General features: G+C 40.0%; 1 protein-coding gene across 1 annotated transcript in view; it reads left to right on the top strand.

Annotated features, from left to right (window-relative positions):
- The window catches only part of lrp1bb (low density lipoprotein receptor-related protein 1Bb), a 291,575-nt gene that overhangs the window by 169,665 nt on the left and 99,531 nt on the right, over positions 1–22,379 (top strand). The window contains exons 24-35 of the mRNA XM_077536047.1: positions 883–1,080; positions 1,246–1,450; positions 3,797–3,961; positions 5,168–5,412; positions 8,089–8,220; positions 10,163–10,390; positions 10,468–10,642; positions 10,834–10,928; positions 13,247–13,396; positions 18,390–18,530; positions 19,518–19,643; positions 20,284–20,415. Coding sequence (XP_077392173.1) covers positions 883–1,080; positions 1,246–1,450; positions 3,797–3,961; positions 5,168–5,412; positions 8,089–8,220; positions 10,163–10,390; positions 10,468–10,642; positions 10,834–10,928; positions 13,247–13,396; positions 18,390–18,530; positions 19,518–19,643; positions 20,284–20,415 — 1,992 coding nt within the window. The remainder of the gene's footprint in view (positions 1–882; positions 1,081–1,245; positions 1,451–3,796; positions 3,962–5,167; positions 5,413–8,088; positions 8,221–10,162; positions 10,391–10,467; positions 10,643–10,833; positions 10,929–13,246; positions 13,397–18,389; positions 18,531–19,517; positions 19,644–20,283; positions 20,416–22,379) is intronic.

The following is a 22,379-nucleotide window of genomic DNA, read 5'->3' as shown; positions in this document are numbered from 1 at the left end:
ATCTGCTTAAACATTTAGGGTAGCTTGATATACTACTTTTTTTTTTTTTTTTTTCGGCCGGTATGTCCAAAAAACAAAACAAAACAAAACAAAAAAAAACAATAACAGACAATTTTAAATAAAGACCTATATATCCTAATATAGCACTTTTTTTATTGCACAAAATAAAATTTTCAATTTCAAGTTCCTGATCAGCACCCGTCACCACTACCGATACAATAAAATAAAATAATAATATAAAAATAATAAAATCAATTATTAAATTAATTGACAACTATTTTAATAATTGATTAATCACTTGGAGCCATTTTTTTTTTTTATTTAGAGTTGTCCAAATTCTCTGATATCAGCATATCAACAGTAATTGTTCACTGGTTTCTGTAGTTCTTTATGAAAGATGACTGATTATCTTCTGTGTTTAATCCAAATAAGACATTTGCAAATATCTGTTTTAACTTTGGAAAACAATGACCAAACCGGTATCAGAGTACAACCTCAAGCCCCGCCCTCCCCCTATTTTATTTTATTTTATTTTTTTGATCACTATACAAATGTGAAGTATAAACAGTAAATCAGGAAAAAAAAAACAACACTTTTGTAATCCACTTTAATGCAAAATTAAAATGAATCTGATTAGTTGATTAATCGATTCTAAAAATATTTGATAGTGACAACACTAGTTCCTTCCCACCATATCTATAAAAGCTAATAATAGTATATAAACTGCAGTGGGTCTTGTCTGTTGTCCATGAGATCCATTTGAAGGAGATCGTGGCTTGCCACTCAAGAGTTGATGTCACGCCATCAATTAACTGAGCCCCCGGTGTCACACTCTCAATATAAACAAGCGCCTTGTTTCCTGTGTCACTTTTCCTCGCTCAGATCCCTTCGAGGCTTTCATCATTTTCTCCATTCGCCACGAGATAAGACGAATAGACCTTCACAAGAGAGACTACAGCCTGCTGGTGCCGGGGCTGAGGAATACCATCGCGCTGGATTTCCACTTTAATCGCAGCCTCCTTTACTGGACAGACGTGGTGGAGGATAAGATCTACAGGGGAAGGCTCTCCGAGACTGGAGGTGAGCCAACATATGTGTGTACACAAACGCTTGAAGTGATGAAACCCTCTAAAGAGACCCCTCGCGGGTGATAACAGGTCATTTTATTTACTGGTCCTGACACACATTTAAGTCTTGCTGATAGTGTTTCTACATGTCTGAATGTTTATTTTGTTGTTGTCTCAGGGGTGACTGGGATTGAGGTGGTGATACAACACGGTCTGGCCACGCCAGAAGGACTGGCCGTAGACTGGATCACAGGAAAACTCTACTGGATCGACAGTAATCTGGACCAGATCGAGGTCGCCAAACTGAACGGACACATGCGCGCAACATTGATTGCGGGCGGCATGGAACACCCGCGGGCCATCGCTCTGGACCCGGGACAAGGGTATGGAACCAATTCCTTCAGTCAGCATTACTGTACTGTGAGCTCTGGGCTATATCTGGAAAGTGAAATATTCCACTGATAGCAATCACGTTAAGAGTCCACAATTTGGCACGTGGGTTAATGCCTGACTCTATTTAACTTTTCGCTGTTTTACTGGATTTTGACTGATTTTGCAAGGCCCACAGAATATTGTGTCCTATTGCTATAAAAACATGGAACCTACCAAAAGAAAGATTAAAGTCTCTTCTTTCATCAGGAAAGAAAGTGTATTTCTAGCTGTTTCCATTTTGCATCAATTAGCATTAGAACATGGCTAAGTTTCATCATTATTCACAAATCTGTTTAAAATAGTGGGGAAAAGAGCTTTTTGATCTCTTATAGTCTGCTGCCATCTGCTGGTCGTTTTTGTAATAACTACCATTGCTTCAAGCATTCTCTTCAGTTCAGAGGTTGCATCAAAGCCAAACTGTCTTATTACATCTTTGGGAGCATGGTAATATTTAAAATATAACGTATTTATAAGATTTTGGGAGTAAATGAGTTAATCAGAGATAGGAAAACCAGATCAGGAAAGTAAAACCTTGCCATTGTATGGCTTTAGCCACAGGTGCTTCTTGTAATGATTTCGTTTACCTGCCAGTTGAGTACAAGTCTACCTTTACATTTAAAATTGAACGTATATATACACGTTTCTGGGAGCAAATGAGTTAATGATCTTTAACACCTCAAATAAAATATAAAATAAAATATTTTCAAGAATTAAAAATAAACTGAGATCATTAGATTGCACAACTATGCCCGCCCTCTTATAAGTGGGATGTGGCTATGTTCAGAATGAACCAGTCAACCTTATGTTAGATGGGAGTAGGCACACCTGCCTCCATTTAACGTGCCTATTATTAAGTTCCACTGAAGTTACTGAAGTTATGACGTTCTTGTAGGTTTTACCTGCCATTTTGTTGATTTGTTTTTATTCTAGCAGAAGCCAGACTGCAATTTTGAACTGTTCATAATTTGCTCCACCTTCTCAAAGGCCCCAGTTTCAGCTGAAAAAAAAACAGCCCCAATGAATTATGTTGACAGCATCTTTTCACATTAATGGCCAAAGTGTTCATACTTGGAGGAACAAAATCTCCCAAAAACATGTTGTAAAATGTGTTGCAGACTTCAAGCAAGCTTCTGCTAGAAATCTAAAAAAAAAAAAAAAAAAGTAAAGTTATGAAAAGGCTACTTGAACACCAAAAAAAATTATTTGGGGTAACCGGGGCCACACTATGTCATGGTTTCGGGTTGTTGAAAATGACTCTTTGACGATGGTTGAACAAACAAGCCTGAAAAGTGATCATTTTGGACGTACAAGTATTCCGCTCCACGCCTGCGCTACGTAAATGTGTACGGTTTTTTTTTAACGCCCTTTCTAAGCAAGCCTCATCTGATTCATCTCCCAAGCAGCGGTGAGATAAAAACACGACTTGTCGGCCTGCATACCGATGCGTAATATTGATATTCTGCAGTATGGATGCACGGTGCCCTCCAATTGGGAGCTTATCCCTGATTAATGCACTGTGTACAATGTACATTGGACTTGAACTCTGACTGTATACCGAGGCAAGAATATTTTCAGATTAAAGCAAAAAAAAAAAAAAAACAGACATTCCTAAAATCAATTTAACACTCTTAAGACTTGAGTAATCTGCTCCTGCTCTCTCTCCCCCCACCGATGGTACTCTTAACACATTTGGGAGGATGGCTAAATGTTATGGCCATCCAGCGAAGGATTAATGGCTGCTCTCTGTGCTCTTCCATTCCCAAGCAATAATTCTAATCTAATTACTTGAATCCACTCAAAGCAGAGGTTCATTGATCAGCCAGACCTTATCAAGCAAGTACGGCTATTGAGCCGGACACTTTTTTTTTTTTTTTTCTTTGTTGACGTCACTCGGTTGTTTTGTCTTTTTGTTCAAGTTGACTTTGTGAAGCGAAGCAAAAATGTGCGCCGGCTCGTTCGGTCGCAGGTACGGACTCGGGATACTGTTAACGGTCGCATGGATGGTGTTCATTTTCAGGCCTCATTGAGCTGTGAAAAGTCATAATAAAACAGATGGTCTCCTGTTTCAAGGTCTGCCGCAGGTTGTAGCGAGGTCGCGGCTGTTGTTCCGGGACGGCGGCTGCATCTGTCAAGAGGGGCAGTCGCTCGCAAACGGATTTTGTTTGTTTTCCGTACGATAAAATTAACAACGCTAACAAAAAAGGTCTACACATTTGAGTTAGGCTTGCATACTTTTACAGCTTTGCTTGCCTTTAAAACTAATTAATTGACTGTTGATATGGCTTTTGTAATCGTAGCATTCTCTTCTGGACTGACTGGGATGCTACGTTCCCTCGAATTGAGGCCGCGTCAATGAGTGGACAAGGTCGCCATATTGTGTTTAAAGATATGGAGATTGGAGCCTGGCCCAATGGACTGACACTGGATCATCTGGAAAAGAGGATTATCTGGACCGATGCACGGTATTGAAGCATTCATGTGTCTAACCTTCCAGTCTGAGATGTGAGGAAAGTGTTGTATTCAAACCTGGCAATAGCCAGATTGATAGTGCGCTTCACTCAAGGGAGTTCTCCGCAATGTCCATCTGGTACTGCGCCACGTTAATTTGTTCGGGTAAGGTGGGACATTCTGTACAATAGTTTGAAGTGATTGGACGAAGCAGCATTGTACACATTTGTTTTAACCAATCAGGGCCACAGATGAAAATGTAGTCTTCGTTCTTGTAGTAGGGGGAAAACCATGAACTTCTTACCAGCTAGTAATGCATGAAGTGCCTCTCGCTGTTCAACATTCAACAAGCAAACGGTGAGTACCGTATTTTCCACACTATAAGGCGCACCTAAAAGCCTTCAATTTTTCGAAAAGCTGACCATGCGCCTTATAATCCAGTGCGCCTTATATATGGATCAATATTGAGATGCCACAGGTCTCGCTGTCAAGACGCTATCGGTGACCCTGCACGATCGGCGACGCGCATGCGCAGAAGATCCCGCCATCTTGGATCGCTAGCTAATACTAATACTTTACCTCAGAGAAAATAATAAAACAGCTGTTTATTCATTTTGAGAGTGAATGGAGTTGTCAGAAAGCTGGTTTGTAATCTATTAATACAGTTTGACTGACCTAGCTGACTGTTTTGTTGACATTCCCTTTAGCGCAGCACCATCTAATGGATGCATAACGTAACCCCAGCCTCTACTGTAGCGACTTTATATGGAAAAAGTTTTAAAATATGTCATTCATTGAAGGTGCGCCTTATAATGAGGTGCGCCTTATAGTGCGGAAAATACGGTAATTCTGCAAGAACAGAATTAACAGAATTAGCATTCATTCGTCCATGTTAGGTTTGTTTGTTAGCCCCGGCATCGGTGCTGGCTTTCTGGTTTCGTCACAGTTGCATGTCCCGCCCCAAACACGTCGCTCTGTGATTGGTCCAAATCATCAGTGGTTCGGATCGGTGGAAATCAACAGGCTCGGTACAAGATGTATTCTCCGGAGTTTGTGTACTCACAAATACCGTGAGAATTCATCTTGTGAGAACAAGCTTAGTTGTATGCCACTTCCCCATTCATTCTGTAACCATGGCTGAAGGATGTACTGCAGTTTCCATGCATTTTGAAGAGCAGCTTCCTTTTTGATACGATGCTCTGGGCCGCTCTCTTTAACAGCTCAGACGCCATTTTCTCGGCGCTCTATGACGGCAGCGGAGTCATCGAGATCCTCAAGGGCCACGAATACCTGTCCCATCCTTTTGCCGTCTCTCTCTTCGGAGGAAATGTCTACTGGACGGATTGGAGGACCAACACTTTGGCCAGAGCCAATAAGTGGACGGGGCAAAATGTCACCGTCATCCAGAAGACAAGCGCTCAGCCTTTTGACCTGCAGATCTTCCATTCCAGTCGGCAGCCACAAGGTGAGGAAGTTCGGCCTCGTTAAGTTGTTGAGTGGCAGTGTTGCCTGTGCATGTTGTTATCATTAACATCACCTGTTTTTAAAGAAAGAAAACAATGTCAAACTTATTTTATAAAATTACACGACAAATAAGTGGGACGGACGGACGGATGGACTATTGGATGGATGGATGGATGGACGGACAGACGGACGGACGGATGGATGATTTTTAGACTGATTTAACAGATCCATGTTTTGATCCTCAGCCGATTCGGTTTTCAACGACTTTTTGCGTCAACATTTTGTCTCCATTTTTTTTGCACTCCTGCTCAGTTTTCATACGGAAAACGCTTGACTTGGCGATTCATGAGCTGGAATCTATACGCTAAGACGTGCTCATGACACATTCTGCTTTTAGTTCTCATTTTGCCGAAGCATTTTGTGAGTGGAACAAATATTTTCAAGCCCCTGTTTTGTTGAACACTTTTAATAAATTGATTGATTGAATTGTCATATGAGAAAGAAGACAAAAAACACGCTAGAATAACTCCTCGACTTCTTCCACATGTAATCATAAGTCTTTAATAAATGTAAAGGTTATGTTAAATGTTCATTTATCCACTTCATTTGAAATTTATATTTATTTTGCACAGTTCATTGTATGTAAATCTATGCTTAATTCTCTCTAAAATGTGCATTTTTTATTAATATTTTGCATGTATGGATTAATTGGATTTACATTATTTCCTATGGGAAATGTTACTTTTGTACGATTAGGTTTTATTCACTTTTTGGAACCGATTAATTATGAAAACTGAAGTTCCACTGCACCCATAATTTCCGTATCAGTACGATGACCGCAATGGAGTCATCAGCCAAGATAGACCCACAAAAACGAAAGCCTTGAGTATTTGTTTTCCTTAAAATACTTTATATTAAATAATCTAGACCATAAACATATAAATTCAAGTGTTCCACATATTACCCGATACTTTTTATACGTATCAAGCCCTTAAAATCTAACTTTTTTTCTTTAAATATGTCCCTATGATTTTTCATTCACAGCTAAAATATGAAGCTAATTTAATCTAATCTCATTAACCTTCCCGCACATTTGCATTATTTCCAAATTTCCATGAGTGCAAACCGTGTACCATGCATAAATGAGTATAATCATAAATGGTAATCGGGTTTACGTCTATTTAATGCTTCCTCTGCGTTCCCCAATTAATTATCATTTCCTTCCTGTAGCGGCATTAGCATTATTGTTCACGATAGATAAATGTCATCAAATGGGGTCTGTGTTTCTCAAGAAGAGCATGCCTAATCCTTTCTTGCAAAAAAAATAAAATAAATAAGCGCGCTTGTGCGCATGACGCTTCGCTGCACCCTGAACATTTGGGTGAGAGGAAGAAGAGGAATGGCTGTGATGTGATATGACAAAGAATGAAAAATATAATAGCCTACAATACGCAGCCGGTCTCAGACGCCGGTGAATGGCGTTTCACTGGAGCCTCTTGAAACACAAAGCAGCGGGTGCTTCTGCGTAAGAGTAGGCGAGCAGTCATTTTGCAGATTAGAAAGCACACAACAGTCTCTCATTTGCATAACTCACAAATGATTGACTATTACCGGCAACGATGACGACCACAAAGAAACCTGCCTCCACAGCCTCATGACCAAGAAGCATAAAACACGTTGTATATGTGCCTCACGGTGATTAACTCATTCACTCCCAGCAGCCATTTTGACTGAAGCAACCCCCTTCGTTTTACTGGATTTGGAATGATTTTGCAAGGCCAACTAAATATTGTGTTCTATTGCTATAAAAAACATGGAATCTATCAAAAGAAAGATTAAAGTCTCTTATTCTATCAGGGGGAAAAAGTATATTTCTATCCGTTTCTATTTTGCAGCAATTAGCATTAGAATATAGCTAAGTTTAATCATTATTCACATTCCTGGTGAAAACGCCGGCAAAAAGAGCTTGTTGCGCTCATACGCTGCTGCCACCTGCTGGCCGTTTGTGTAATTACATTTCTTCAACCATTCTTTGCAGTTAAGAGGCTTAATCAAAGACTTCTGTATGCTCTAGCTTAAAAAAAAACCCCAAACATGTATAAATACGTCTTTGGGACACAAAACATTTAAAATAGAACGTATTTATACGTTTTTGGGAGCAAATGAGTTAATTATGCTACATACAGAATTCATATGCCTGCCAGGTTGCAGATGTTGGCATTAGCAACAGCATTTTTGTCTGATGTCAGTAGAGGCTGAAACAGTGGATAGTTGTCGAATACCGTACAAATTTACATGTATATTGTGTAATTGTCATCATGCGTGTAGTTGTCAAGCTTAGCATGTCTCTGTCATAGGAAAGGCGAAGCAGGTTCACATAATATTTCTTGTGAATTTCCCCACATGTTTTTTTAAACCACTCATAAGTGTTTTGGTTTCTTTTGTTTATGCTTATACGTATTTTCTTTTAATAATAAATAGGTCACAGTAAATGTTTTTCATTTCATTTCATTTCAAATGAGATGCTTTATCTCCTTTTTTGACTTCGCAGCAAAAAAATAAAAAATTGTTTTCACTTGTCCTTTTTTGACCCCATGAAACCGGGCATGTGTGTTTGCTTGCCATTTCAACTTTTTAAAGCCTCTCTGTGTTTGTTTTCTTTTCTCCTTCCTATCAGCCTCCAATCCTTGCGAGGAAAATGATGGACGTGGTCCCTGCTCGCATCTGTGCCTCATCAATTACAACTCCAGCGCATCCTGCACCTGTCCGCACCTTATGAAGCTCTCGCCCGACAAACAATCCTGCTTTGGTGAGCGTAAAGATTTGTCATTTTTCATACTTTTCCTCTCGTGACAGTGGAGATGTAGAGTAGGATGTCAGCAATTATGGTCACGTCGTTTGATCGACATCAACGATAGTGGCGTTGTTTACATGGACACCAGTCGCCCCAGCGTCGTATCCAATTTCAAATGAGACCATTTTCAGACTAATGGTGGATTTGTGATTTGTTCATAGAATTGTCATTTGTGCTCTTTTAATCATGTTTGTGGGAGTGTCCACTAAATGCACTGAATCAACACACTGCTCATCTGTCAACTGTCAATCAAATCCTCGAGGATCTAGAAAGATTTGTCTAGCATCTTTCTTGTGTTCAAGCTGCAAAGTTATATCCACTTAAAGCCCCTCATGGCTAGAATACGACATGTGACCTTTTCCACATCGCAACAACGAGGTACTCTAAAGCGGCACAAACATGCTCGCTGTCAAGATCGACTTTTTGAATGGATTTTTTTTCACCCATCCTCGCTCTTCCGTCTCTCTCTGTGTGACGTGCACTCAGGGCTGACAATGAGGCACTCTAACTTGGTCATGGTAAAAAAAAAAGATGAATGTTTCTAGTGTAGGACTAGCTAGCTTGCTAATTGCACATCAAAGCTGTGTTGGATAACTGCGGGTCAAGATGCTTATATGGTGATGGACGGTCATGTGGCGCCGTTTTAGCCGAGCCGAAACAATTAGGAAAACAGAAATGGTGACAAATAATTTAAGATAATAGCTGCTTTTCCACCAACAAGCCCTGGATCTTTGAGTTCTGGGTAAAGGTTGTAAAAGTTCAGCAGGGATTTTATAAGCGTCTTAGTTCTCTGTAATTAATTCAAATGAGTTTGATGACGTATGAGTTTGATGAGCTCAGCTGATGTAAAAACAACACATCCCCAAATTACACCAACCAATCAGGTCATTGCAGCCCTCCCCCTTAAAGTGCCAGCCTGGTCCTGCTCCTGAGATAGTACTTGGGGAATTTAATTATCCTGGAAATTGTTGTTGGAGGAAAAACATGCAAACTGAATTTTACCAAGGTGAACTGAAAAGTTCTCCAAACGTTCCGGTGGTGTCAAAGCCCCTTATATCGCCACAATGGAGTGTAACATAATTCCCAGTCTTTGTTTTCAGCAATTACCTTCAGTCGTGTAAAATGTCATTAGAAGCAGATCTCCTAAGTCATTTTAGAGCAGGGGTCTCCAAGTTGGGTCCTCGAGAGCCCCGATCCAGCCTGTTTTCCATGTCTCCGTCCGTCAGCACAGCTGAATCTAATGATCAGCTAATCAGCAAGCTTTGCAGAAAAGCCTGATAACGATCCCGATCATGAATCAGGTGTATTAGTGGAGAGAAACATGGAAAACAGGCTGGATAGGGGCTCTCGAGCACCCAACTTGGAGACCCCTGCTTTAGAGCATCTTTAAGTGTGCTTCATATTTTGTTTTTCTTACCACTGTAACTGCTGTTAGCACTTACACTAGGCCTTTAGATTTGAAGGTCAATCATTTAAAAAAAAAAAAAAAAAAACATGCTTCAGTTTTCACTTGTGCTATTCAAGCAAAGAAGAAATGTCATGTAACCCTTTAGCACTTGTTAATGAAAGTTACCATACAGCAGAGGAGAAGCACTTGACAACATAGCTTTGAGTAAGCTTCTACCTTTCACCAATACGTGAAAAATAATGTTAAGTGAGTGAGGGCAAAGAAGAAAAAACTAGCCTTGGCCGCACTCTACTCAGTATAACGGGAATGTTCTGTTGTCTAAAAATGAGATTGCATGGATTGGTTATGTGATTGATATTTACGAACAGGAACATGTTTCCCGTCTCTTCTGTGGAGTAAAACAAATTATGCACAATAAAAGTAACGATTCACTAGACATAAACTCGAATACTGTCTGTTTCTTAATTCTTTTCTAAATTTCTTGAACAGCTTTGAAAAGGTTCCTACTCTACGTACGGCGGTCGGAAATCCGAGGTGTGGACGTTGACAACCCGTACATGAACGTCATGACGGCCCTAACGGTGCCGGACATTGACGATGTCACCGTCGTGGATTACGATGCCGAAGAGGAGAGGATCTATTGGGCCGATGTTAAAAGCCAAACTATTAAACGTGCTTTCATAAATGGCACCCAGCTGGAGACCATCATTTCGTCAGGTGGGAGAAATTCCCGTGGTTTGTAAACGTAAAATAAAACACCGGTTGAAAATGACGCATCGTTTGCTTTTCCCCAGACATCGTGAACTGCCGTGGCCTGGCTTTGGACTGGCTTTCCAGGAACTTATATTGGCTTAGCTCGGAGAATGACGAGTCACAAATCAATGTCGCTCGCTTTGATGGGTCCCTGAAGACTTCCGTCATCCACGGCATTGATAAACCGAGGTGCCTTGTAGTGCACCCCGTCAAGGGGTAAGTAGATTATACAAGTCAACGCTATGTCGCCGTCAATGCGCAGAATTAACAACTCTGGCGACCAAGACGGAAAGGATCATTCGGATCGATGATTATCTGGATAAACCGAATTAATTAGTTTATATAAACATCTCAGTTGCGATTATACGCCCAAAGGAGAGGTGTAAAACTGTTTGTCTGTCCTGCAGGAAAATCTATTGGACAGATGGCAACACCATTAACATGGCCAATATGGATGGAAGTAACAGCAAGGTGCTGCACCAGAACCAGAGGGAACCTGTCGGTCAGTACCACAGCCTTTGCAGCATACTCAATTAGACCGCCCACCGTACGGCCTAAAAGGAACACAGATCTGTTGTTTCCCACTCATTACGTCAGTCTATCACATACACACACAAAGAACAAAGCATCCTTACCATATGAATGAACAGTTAACAAAACATTCTTCCCGTGGAGGTTTACGTCTTTTTGTTAATGACGACAAAGAATGTGTTGGAACCGGTTCAGGATTTATTGTAAAGTGCTTAAAGATGCGCATGCATTCAACTCTGCCAGCTGGCGTGCATGTTCATGAAACAAGCGTGGTTGGGACAATTCCACAAGATTAAGGCCATCCGGCAGATTCCCTGCACGGGAACATACGTGTTGTGGTTACCTGAATGTTTTTACAGAGTACACATAAACTAAGATGGATGGAAGAAGATCAAACTATCAAAAATGCCATTTTCATCAATCAGTTTTCAAAGATTTCATGATAAAAGCTAAAAGCAAAAACAAAAATAAGCTGGAACCGATCGCAGCCAACTTTGGGCGAGAAGCTCGACTGGTTCAGCCTGGGCTTGCCACCAAGCAATTATACGACACGTAATGCAAAGAAAATAACCATTGCACTCATATTTAGAGATAAACTACTAGGGATAGACCAATTATCGACTGGGCCAATTATCGGCGCCGATATTCAGCATTTTTAGAAATATCGGCATCGGCCATTTTGAAGAATCATATGGCCGATAATACATCCATAAAAAAAAAAGTGCTAACTTCAGGGAACTAATTTAAGTGTAAATTTTAAAAAATAAATTAAGTTTTAATTTTCATTTTTACCAACCCTGGGAACTCTCTGCACCTTCTGTTTTTGTTTGAAATTAAAACTAAGATAAGTACAAATTTAATTCTTCAGATATTTTGAAATTTTTGAAAAATATTTTTTGGTGTAGAAAACAATTGTTTGTTTTTATTTAACGTTTGAAAACATGCTACTGCCCCTGGGAGATCCAGGAACTTGTTAGATTTGAAAAAAAAAAAAAGAGTATTGACTAAGATTTAAAAAAAATATATATATTTTACTAACCCTAAAACTTTTGTATTTTTGCCAAATTTTGATGCTAATATTTTCCCTTTTTAATGAAAATTAATATCGTCTCCAAATATCGGTTGACTTGACTTGACTACTAATAATCGGTATCGGTATCGGACCCGAAAAAAACATATTGGTCTATCTCTATAAACTACCTGAGAAATCTCACACAATGTACACAGAGACAACGTAGCAACTCCACGCACAACTTCAGAAACGTGAAGCAGAAGTCAAAAACGCCTCTAATATACTGTACACCATGGGTGTCAAACATAAGGCCCGTGGGCCACAATCGGGCCCTCAGGGGGTCCAATATGGCCCATGAGGATCAACTGGCGACCTGTCCAGAATCTCTCGACTTTTGCTCGAAGTCAACTGTGATAGGCTAGATTTAGCGCCACCTATAATGAGGACAAGTGCTATCGACAATGCATGGATGGATTCAGAGTAATCATCCCATGTGATGACAATTTAAGACATGCCAACTTTTGCAATATTAATCAGCCTTTAAATGTCTGAGTGTAATTCCACAGATGTTTATTGTCAGCTCGAATTGCAAGATTTAACAGAGTCAATGAAAAGTGTGCATCTTACAGCAGAATTGTTGATGCAACAAAGTTATTCTCAATTGACTCAAGGTCAAAACAAACTCATTTTTACTCACCGTGGTCTTCTCTGCATTTCGAACGCCCTCCTTGGCCTGTCAGCGGGATGTGCCATGATTCACAGACTTCATTTATGATTATGGGGCAGACCTGAGGACGAGAGTAAATTAATGATGCATTGTGAATGTGAATCTGCCAGACATAAATCCAACACGTAGTGGGAGATGTCCACGAGTGCGCAACTGAAATAGCTTTCAAAATGCCACCCATTGATGTCGGCCTTGAAGAGTATTTAAAAGACTTCTTTTGTTCTTTTGTTTTAAAAAAGATAACTGACTCAAATGCCAATACCAAATATAGTCAGACTGTATTTCCTTACTCTGTTATTTAATGGAAACGTAATGACGAATCGATGTCGCATTATTTTAAAGGTCATTTAAGAAGTCTGCTTCCTTTTCGATTCGATGTTCACACTTAATTCAAGCTAATATATTATCTTCCAATTCCATCCATTTTTGTGTCCAATTTGCTGTGTCTGCTGTGTGTTGTTAATGCTAACCGATCTGAATATGTTAGCGAACGACTCGAGCCAGCTGTGATCATAAATCTCACTTTGTTGTGCTTTTGTTTGACTCTCAGGTCTCTCGCTAGACTACGCGGCTAACAAGCTATACTGGATTAGTTCAGCCAATAACACGATCAACAGGTGCAATCTGGACGGGACTGGGCTGGAGGTGCTCGAAACTCTCAAGAGGGATCTTACCAAAGGCACTGCTCTCGCCGTGATGGGTGAGTGTCTGCCATTTGCATACGTTCATTGAAATATTTATGCCTGCTGGGAAATCCTAAACACAAAATGCTGTTTTCCTCTTCGTTATACTTTAACATTCTGTATCTTGTTTAGAGTGATTTGCGCGGTCATTTATTCCCTCAAATTGACTGCGACTGTTTGTTTCCTATTTAGAAAAGGCTTTATTATTGTGCTCACAAATGGGAGTGAGGAAGGAAGGTGACATAGAATAATGGCGTTGTAGCGGCGTATTAGCAGGTACAGCCAAACAGCAGAATCTTGTCTGCTAGTCGCCATCAATCACAATTAATGTGGAGGAAATTGTTTGGAAATGGGAGCGTGAGCAACACTGCAAACTTTGTGAAATAGAGACTTTTCACTGTGCCTTGACAGTGCATTTGTCACAGGGTAACAACTTAAAGTCCCGGTCCATCCACGTGTGACGCTTTTTATGTTACCTTCCAATTTGGATTGCTACTGTGATATGACGTCATCAGTTATATCTTCAGCTTTAATTGGTCATGCCACAATTTGGTCATTGTTTTGTGTGCATGTTAACGTTTATAAACCTGTTTACATATGCACCAAAATAATCCAGAAGATATCCGATAATGTCAGAAATCATGTCAAGCGGTGTTTCTCGACCGTCACATTTCTGAAGTCCATTTCAAACTGTTAGATTTGATGATTACAATTACCGCTGCTGCAAATAGTGGAAAATCCGCAAGTGTTTGACGTCCCACCAAAAAGGTTTAAAATTGCTTGTAGATGCCACAAAATGGGTGGCAAAGCAATAATTTTCTCTAAAGTAAGCTCATCAACACACATCAACATAGTTCCTTGGCACCAAGATGTAACAGGATGTGAGCAAAGCAATGCTTTTACTTTAAAAAATATTATTAACGTGAATTTGCAAATGCTGAGCTACAAATATCCAGAGCTAGAAAATAATTCTTTACTCGTAGTTATGTCATTTTTGTTGTGACTGTGGTTTGGGTTGGGCCCTTGGGATGTTGTCGGTTGCTATGTAATTGCTATGGTCTCGTGTTTGCCATATAGGCCTTTATTCCTTCATATAAAATTGAGCATGGCCCTAGCTGGAGTTGCTCAGTGACACGTTTTCTCTTGTGGCTACGGTGATAAAGACTTCTGATACCTGCTTTTGGGGTCCAAAATCTGCACATCACATGCCAATTTTTATGGTTGTTTTTGTTTGGGCTCTACTGTTGTAAACTGAGATTGAGATTTGAGAGATCCCAAATGAGTGGAATCAGCTTTCAGGTTGTTGCAGTGCCGATTGTAGACCACCGCACATCGACCACGATTGTAAACACTGACAGTGTCATTCACAACTGAACGTTATCTTGTCATTTGCCTTTGTTTAGATTGTAATTAGATAGTGGAGGTTAAGCTAATGCTTCGACTGGTGTGTGCATTGCAAGCTAATTATATCACCCCGAGATCAATTGGATAAATAAACAAGCCAGTCATCGTTTCAGCAGATTTATCCAACTGCGTCTGAGCACACCGGTTATGTTCTTGTCTCTCCTGTCATGATCAATTAGTTGGTTTTGTTTGAAGTAGCTAAGGTTCATCCAAGGCGGCCTCGTGGGCAAACAAGGAACGCTCGATTTCCATCAGCGAAAGAATGTCCCTCACACAGCAGGAGACAGAAGCAGACGTAAAATCGCTGAACACGGTGAAATGAATTAGCCATTTCGTCCAAATTGCTGCGGGATAAAATCAATCAAATCATTTTTCTTGTACTGTACGTGCGCCGTGCTGGCTGTGGGAGAAGGTATTCACGTCGTATTTGATACACTATACGCGGACGTCCTATAGCTCTGTAGTAATTGGATTGGCTCGAGGGATATGCGAGGACCTCTCTTTTAGAAGGTAGGCCATTCATCAGCCTGGGCTGGCCTTGAATCTAACAAGCAGTTGATGTGGAAATTGAATATGATGTGCCACAAGCGAGCAATCACAACGAGCCAGCGCGCCCGGCGGCATCAAATTAACATAGAGAGCAAAGCTAATCTAGGCCCGCGTGGCCTCCGGGGTCAAGTGTTTTGTAAACTTCCTGTCGGCTGTCACTTACACTCACGGCAATTCTCGTTTTGCTAACACACGGCACTGGACCTGAAGCTATTAGTTTAAGTGGGGAACATTCCTGTGTGTTTGGGAGTGTGGCCTTGAAGCGACTGATAATGATGCTAATGGTCTGATATGAACAATTTATTTGTAACAATATAGTCTTGACTTGAAGTCGAAGATGAGGAATTCCTATTATAACGTGTTATTAAATTGTATCAGAATGTCTCTATTTGAGTGAATGAAGCATCACCCCTGAAAGGTCCTGTAAAGTGAAAATAAATGTCTTGTAAATCTGACACATCGCAGAGATGAGTGTTGCGAGCAACGCTGCCAAATTTAAATGAATAAAAATATTGCTGAGTCTATAAAATCAAAAGCTGTGTCCACGGAACGCTCTCAAATGTCAATCAAGTCCTGGAAAAATAGATGTTACTTCATCTAGCATTTTTCTTAGGCATATATGTACACATATACCTACACCCCCCGGCTCTTCAATCTTTCTCTGCATGTGCGTGCAACCACAGCCAACAACGCGGCGCTCTAAAGTGCCTTCATAAACCAGCCCGAAGCACTGCTCTACACGCTGGCTGTCAAGTCAGACATTAAAAAAAGAATCCCCCTTCCACCCTGTTCCACCATTCTTTGCATAATGTGTGCGTGCACTCGTAGTCGACAACGAGGCGTTCTATTGAGTCCACACCAGTGGACTATGTGAAGGAAAGATGCATTTCCGAGGTGCACGTCATCACAATTGCACTACTACTCATATGAACAAACATATTCTTATGTATCTAACATGTAAATATTACAGAACCCATTTACAAAAAGTAATTTATCTCTATGGCAATATTTTTTTAAATGACACCAAGCCACACTGTTTTATTTTGACATTGGATCGTATGATGAAAAGCATTTTGATGACACAAGAGCTCCACAATTGACACTATGTACACGTATTTCCCCGTCTTTACACGTTTTTATAAATTATCTCCAAACATTCTATAATGTATTTAGAAACAAATTTCTGAATTTTCTTTACAAGGTTTTTAAATTTCCATTTACATCCGCATACACTTTAATCATGAGTCAGAAAAGCAAAATGCTGCTGTCCCGCTCAGATGTCACGTAGCTTATATTTGACAACGGTCATGACAAACGACGATGTAGCCGACGCTGTCCAGGCCGTCGCTGTAACCCGAAAATTATGATTCTAGAAAGTTGCGACTTCCACCAGCCTCCTTCCGCCTCCGACTAAAATGTGATGAAGCGACCACAACACCAGTTGTCAACCAATCAATCATCTTTCAACTTTTGACAATTATTGTCATAACACAAATCCAAAACTAATTTCACCGTATGTCATGAGATGGTTGGCCCTAAGTCAAAAGTCAACTCTGTGCTTTTTTGTTGTTGTTGTTTTTGTTTTTAATCGTACACTACACACATCATGTGTGGCAGTTTTATCGTCATACATAAATCTGGTGCTTTCTTCCAGCTACTTGCGAAGGCTACATACACACTTGTACCCATTTTGCTTAGAAATGAAAATAGACAGTCTCTCAAATGCAGTTTTCTTTTTCTTGGGATTTCTATTCCATTCCAAAGAAGCATCCCAATAGACGTTTGTTTTCACACCTTTATGCTAACCCGTGGACTTCCTTTTTACTGCAAGACAAGCGGTTTGACGTCTGCAGAGACACACTTGATTTTCAAAATGAAACTTCTTTCCGACTTTGATGGTCAGCAAAATATGTTGGTTTCAATCTCTCCGGGTGACTCGGTACCAAGTGGTCCTTGGGCCGATACCGGTTGGGGACCACTGATGTACATAAAGAGGGTTTCTGTGGGTCTTTAAAAAGCATTAAAAGTAAAATGGATTTTGCTAAATTAAGGCATTACATGGCATTAAAAAAGGATTGACTATGTTGTCTAGGGCAAATTAAAAATTTAAATAATTGATGAAAACATTGTTTCATGCTTTATTTCACATGCAATATTGGGCAAAGGAGTCACTGCAACACAATTTAACAATAATAAATGTGATTTTGAAAAAATATATGTGTTTGTGGGGACTCGTGACTGCTTGTAAATGGCCTGGAGTCCACACGATGCTTCATGTTCTAAATACCAATTGCTCTGAATTTGAAAAGAACCATGTAGTATTCATGTCACCAACGTCCAACATGAAACACTAATGCCCCCTAGTGGCAACACAAATCTGACTGAATGTTTCTCAATCCTTTTAACTGTTTACTATACTATTTGTTTTAAACTCCAAATAGCTATGAATTACTATAAAATTACTGCATCAGAAAACTAAAATATGCAACCAAATTTGTATATGGCAACCATATGTGTCCACTTTTGTTAACGAGTATGAACAACTGGAAACAAATATATATTTTTTTGTACATTTATAACCATTATAACGTGTGATTCAGTTGTGATTAATCGCGAGTTACCTTTGGAAATCATGCAGTTAAATATTATTTAAAATTGTAATTGACTGACAACCCTAATAATATAAATAAGCAGTAGTGTATATACATGTATGTATATGTGTGCGTGTGTGTATATATCCAGTATGACGTGGGTATTAAATTAGCTTTAAGTTGCATTAAAACAACATTAGAAAGCATTAAATTTGATTTGCTGATACCTGCAAAAATCCTGATTACAGATTTCATAATTAAGCTTCTGTTTATGTGTAAACATTTCAGTGACATTGGTTCAAGGCTGCAAAAAAAAAACATCACGAGTTTACCTTTTTTATTTGTTTGGGTTTCAAATGTTATGTAAATAATACAGAGCTAGATATCACAGAATAATAAATAATGCTTTTCTTGTGACCGTGTCTTGTCAGGAGCCAAGCTTTTCGCTCTATTTATTTGCTTACAGGCAGTAAACTGTGGTGGGCCGATGATGAATCTGCACAGCTGGGAAGTGTCAACAAGAGGGATGGCCGGAACTTTGTCAATCTGAGAAACAAGACTGGCGGGGTCGTTCACATGAAGGTGTATGACCGGGAAGGTCAGAAAGGTGCGTAAGGTCCCCAGTCACATTTCCAACTGAGTGGCACAGTTCAATTTTTTTTCAAATTCATTTTCTTGTCATGCACCACGTACTGAATACATTCAACTCGAGAGTAAAGATGCTCTGTACCAGATAACAGCCCTGTAGTTTATTTTCATCTGCAGGCGCTGTGACAGGGAAGAAAAAAAGATTAGAATAATGTATATTAATAGGTAAACAAGTGTAACAAAATATCAAGGGGAAAGACACTCACATAAGACGACAATGACAAGACAAATTTGGTGTTTCCTTCTTCCTGGCATACAATAAGACAAACCTCTGGGCGTGTCCACTGAATGTGCTGAGACCACGCCCAGCTCAACTGTCAATCAAATACCTCTACTACAACCTGGAAGCATGGATGTCAAGCATCTTATGCCTACATATAATTGTGTTTCAAACGCGAAAAATAATCTCCAAATTGCAACAACGAGGCGCTCTAAAGGACCCACACCAGCCTGAAGCCCCTCGTCTACACACTGCATATCTAGTCCATTTTTATATTTTCCCCCTCCTCGCCCTTCCTCCTTTCTCTGCGTGTCACGCATGCACTCACAGATGATAACGAGGCACTCTAAAGTGGCCGTCAAGGCGTGTCAAATCAGGCTCTGAAAATAATAAATCCCCAGTCTTTGATATTCCACCTGCACAGTCATGGCCGACAATGAGGCGCTCTAAAACGGCCACGCCTGCAGACCAAAGGAAGTCACATATGTAGGCATAGCTAGCTAGCTGACCGCGTTGCAATTGCGCTGGATAACTGCTCATGCTAACGAAGACACTTACATATAGTAGACAACCTTCCAGCATTTAGCCTCAAGCATTCAAGCAGCACAACATATTTAGAAACGATTTCTCAAGACTTTCCACGGTCTTGAAACATCAACACAAACACAAAAGTACATGCTCAGCTCTCGTATTCTAATACTTGTGCTGGTCCTGGTTCACTTTCAGGAAGAAACCTTTGCCAAATAAACAACGGAGGATGCTCGCAGCTCTGTTTTCCAACTTCTGAAAGCACCCGAAGCTGCTCTTGCACGGTTGGATACAACCTAAGAAGCGATCGCATGTCCTGTGAGGGTACGTTTTGTTTGTTTGTTTTGTTTTGTTTTGTTTTCAGTTATAACACAATGATTCTTACTTTTTGGGAATTTGTTATTTATCATACTTCATTATCTCATTTGCTCCCAAAAACGTACAAATACGTTCTATTTTAAACGTTTTAATTGCCCCAAAGACGTATTTATATGTTTTGTTTTGTTTTATGTTGTTTATGCTAGGCTTTGATGCAGCCTTTGAACTGCAGACATCGGGTGAAGCAATGGTAGTAATTACAAACACAGGCAGCAGGAGGCAGCAGAGTATAAGAGATCAACCAGGCCCATGTTGCAAACTAACTGAATTCCCCACAGGTCCAAACAAATTTGTGAATAATGATGAAACTTAGCTATATTCTAATATGTCATTTGCTGCAAAACTGAAACATGGAAATATACTTTTTTGTCCTGATGAAAGAAGATACTCTAATCTTTCTTGCATGTTTGTTATAGCATTGGAAAACAATATTCTGTGGGCCTTGCAAAATCAGTCAAAATCCAGTAAAACAGCCGGGACCAAAGGTTGCTTCAGTGAAAATGGCTGGGAGTGAATGAGTTATGTGTGGTTTTCATGGTGGTTCGCTGTGGTTGACCTGTGGTTTGTTGTCGTTATCCCTCCAAAGGTATGGATTCATTTGTGATGTATTCCATCCATGAGGGTATACGAGGGATTTCTCTGGACCCAAATGACAACACCGAAGCCCTCATGCCTATCACGGGGACACTTTTTGCTGTGGGGGTGGACTTTCATGCGGGTAAGATACTCACAGGTTGTACGTTTGTGTAGTTTGTGACACCTTTGTGATGCTCATATTTCAGACTTGCAACCTCGCTTTCATACAAACGGCATATAATGACTAAAATAACATTAGAGGCTGACATCTTGTACATTTGTGTTAGAGAGAAGAACCTCTGAATAGCTGCAATTATGGACTTGTAATATAAATGACCTTATATGGAAGTGAGTTGATTGCTTGTTTGTGACTAATCATGATTGCTTGCATTTAATCTGTATTTGCTTGAGTAGTAAGAAGCTGAAAATGATTTCATACCCAAGAGGATGTTTATTCAATAAGTGGCGTCTTAGTTATGTTTTTTTTTTTTAATTAATGTCGACAATGAGAGCACATGAGCTAAAGGTGGAATGTCCTTTTTGTGCCCATGTTTGTAATTATATTTTCTTCCACTATCTTCATTTTACATAATGGCAAAATTGCATTATTATTATTATTATTATTATAAAACCAGCATAACCTGCTTGCCTTTATTTCCTCCCATCTCCTCCGCCTTAAAATAAACAGGTCAAGGGATTGCTCTTTGCTATATTTGCATTGCCGCTTTTGAATAATGGTCTGCGGGCTGGCGGGGTGCCGCTTTGATGGAGTAATCACATGACATTACAGGCAAGCCTGGATATGAATAACAGCGAGCCTGCGGTACAATTGGAATACAAAACAATTCCCCAGATATTGCATCAAGGAACCGCAGTGCAAAGCAAGAAGCAAATCGTGCATACTGTAATTTGTTACATCCCGACTTCCCTCTACTGTCTGCATGATAACAATAATAAAATGCATCGCAAAGACAGACGATCTAGCGCGGTCGCACTCCCGTGTATGTAATAGATTGCAAATGATGCAGGGTGACTAAAGCGAACATGAACTGAACGAACTGAAACCCGAAGCAAACGACATCATCAGAAAGGGTTCGCATAATATATTTTGCGTTCTTAACATCATCCACACCAATAAAATTTATGTTGGCGGAGTAAAAAAGATGGCAGTTATCTGTAAATGAAATCTTCTCAAGAGAAAGTAGCAAAATTGCAATTGCTCACGATCGATCTGTACCATCGTTACGGTTCAGAATTATCTCGCTTTAATATATGTGCCTTGCAGAAACGACAACAAATTGGTGCTCATATCTACACAGCATGCTAATAGACTCGTCACGTTCATTATAGACGTGATTTCATGAGCGATGAATGAATTGTCTGCAGTTTGAAGGCCGACTGGATCGCATCCCTATCAGCTGGGCTGCACGCGAGCGTGTCATCTGTTCTAGGCCCGCCTGCAAGCTAGTAACCGCGTTGTAATGGAAATCCAAATCCCCGCATACCGGGCTTGCACACACAGTTGCACAGAGATGAGCCAAGGCAGCATATTTATATTGAAAAGCGGCTTAAGACGTTCCATAAACTCCTTCTCTTTCACATGGCGTCACTGAGCTCTTCATATGAGTGACTCGAGAAATAATGTGAAATCATGACATGACCACAAGCTTTTTAAAAAAAAATGTGCAAATAAGTCTGGACGGCATTAGAGAGTTAGAATAAAATAGCTTGTCACCGAGACGCCTTTTATTGCAAACGTAAACATGAGAATCTCGGAGACAGCAGGAATGAGATGGTACAAATTGTCGCATCACCGTCACACTTTTCAGGAGCTAGCATGGCACTGTTCAAGTTGGAATTATAAATTCATTCATTCATTCTTTCATTCATTCATTCACTGCCATTGACGGATACAGACGTCAAAAATCCATTTGAACTGAGCTGGCATCTTCAAAAATCACGTTCTGTCTTTTGTAAAGCTCTATGAGTGATGCAATAAATAAAACGATGAGCTGACAAAACATTGTAATATTTTTGCTGTGTCCTGAGCATGTTGTGTTTTTTTATACATCACTTACGGGCTTCCATCGCTCATGACTCATGACG

The sequence above is a fragment of the Festucalex cinctus genome, chromosome 11 (assembly GCF_051991245.1).
Source record: "Festucalex cinctus isolate MCC-2025b chromosome 11, RoL_Fcin_1.0, whole genome shotgun sequence".
Taxonomy (NCBI): domain Eukaryota; kingdom Metazoa; phylum Chordata; class Actinopteri; order Syngnathiformes; family Syngnathidae; genus Festucalex; species Festucalex cinctus.
The sequence above is the reverse complement of the archived record's forward strand: the minus strand, read 5'-3'. Positions and strand labels throughout refer to the sequence as shown.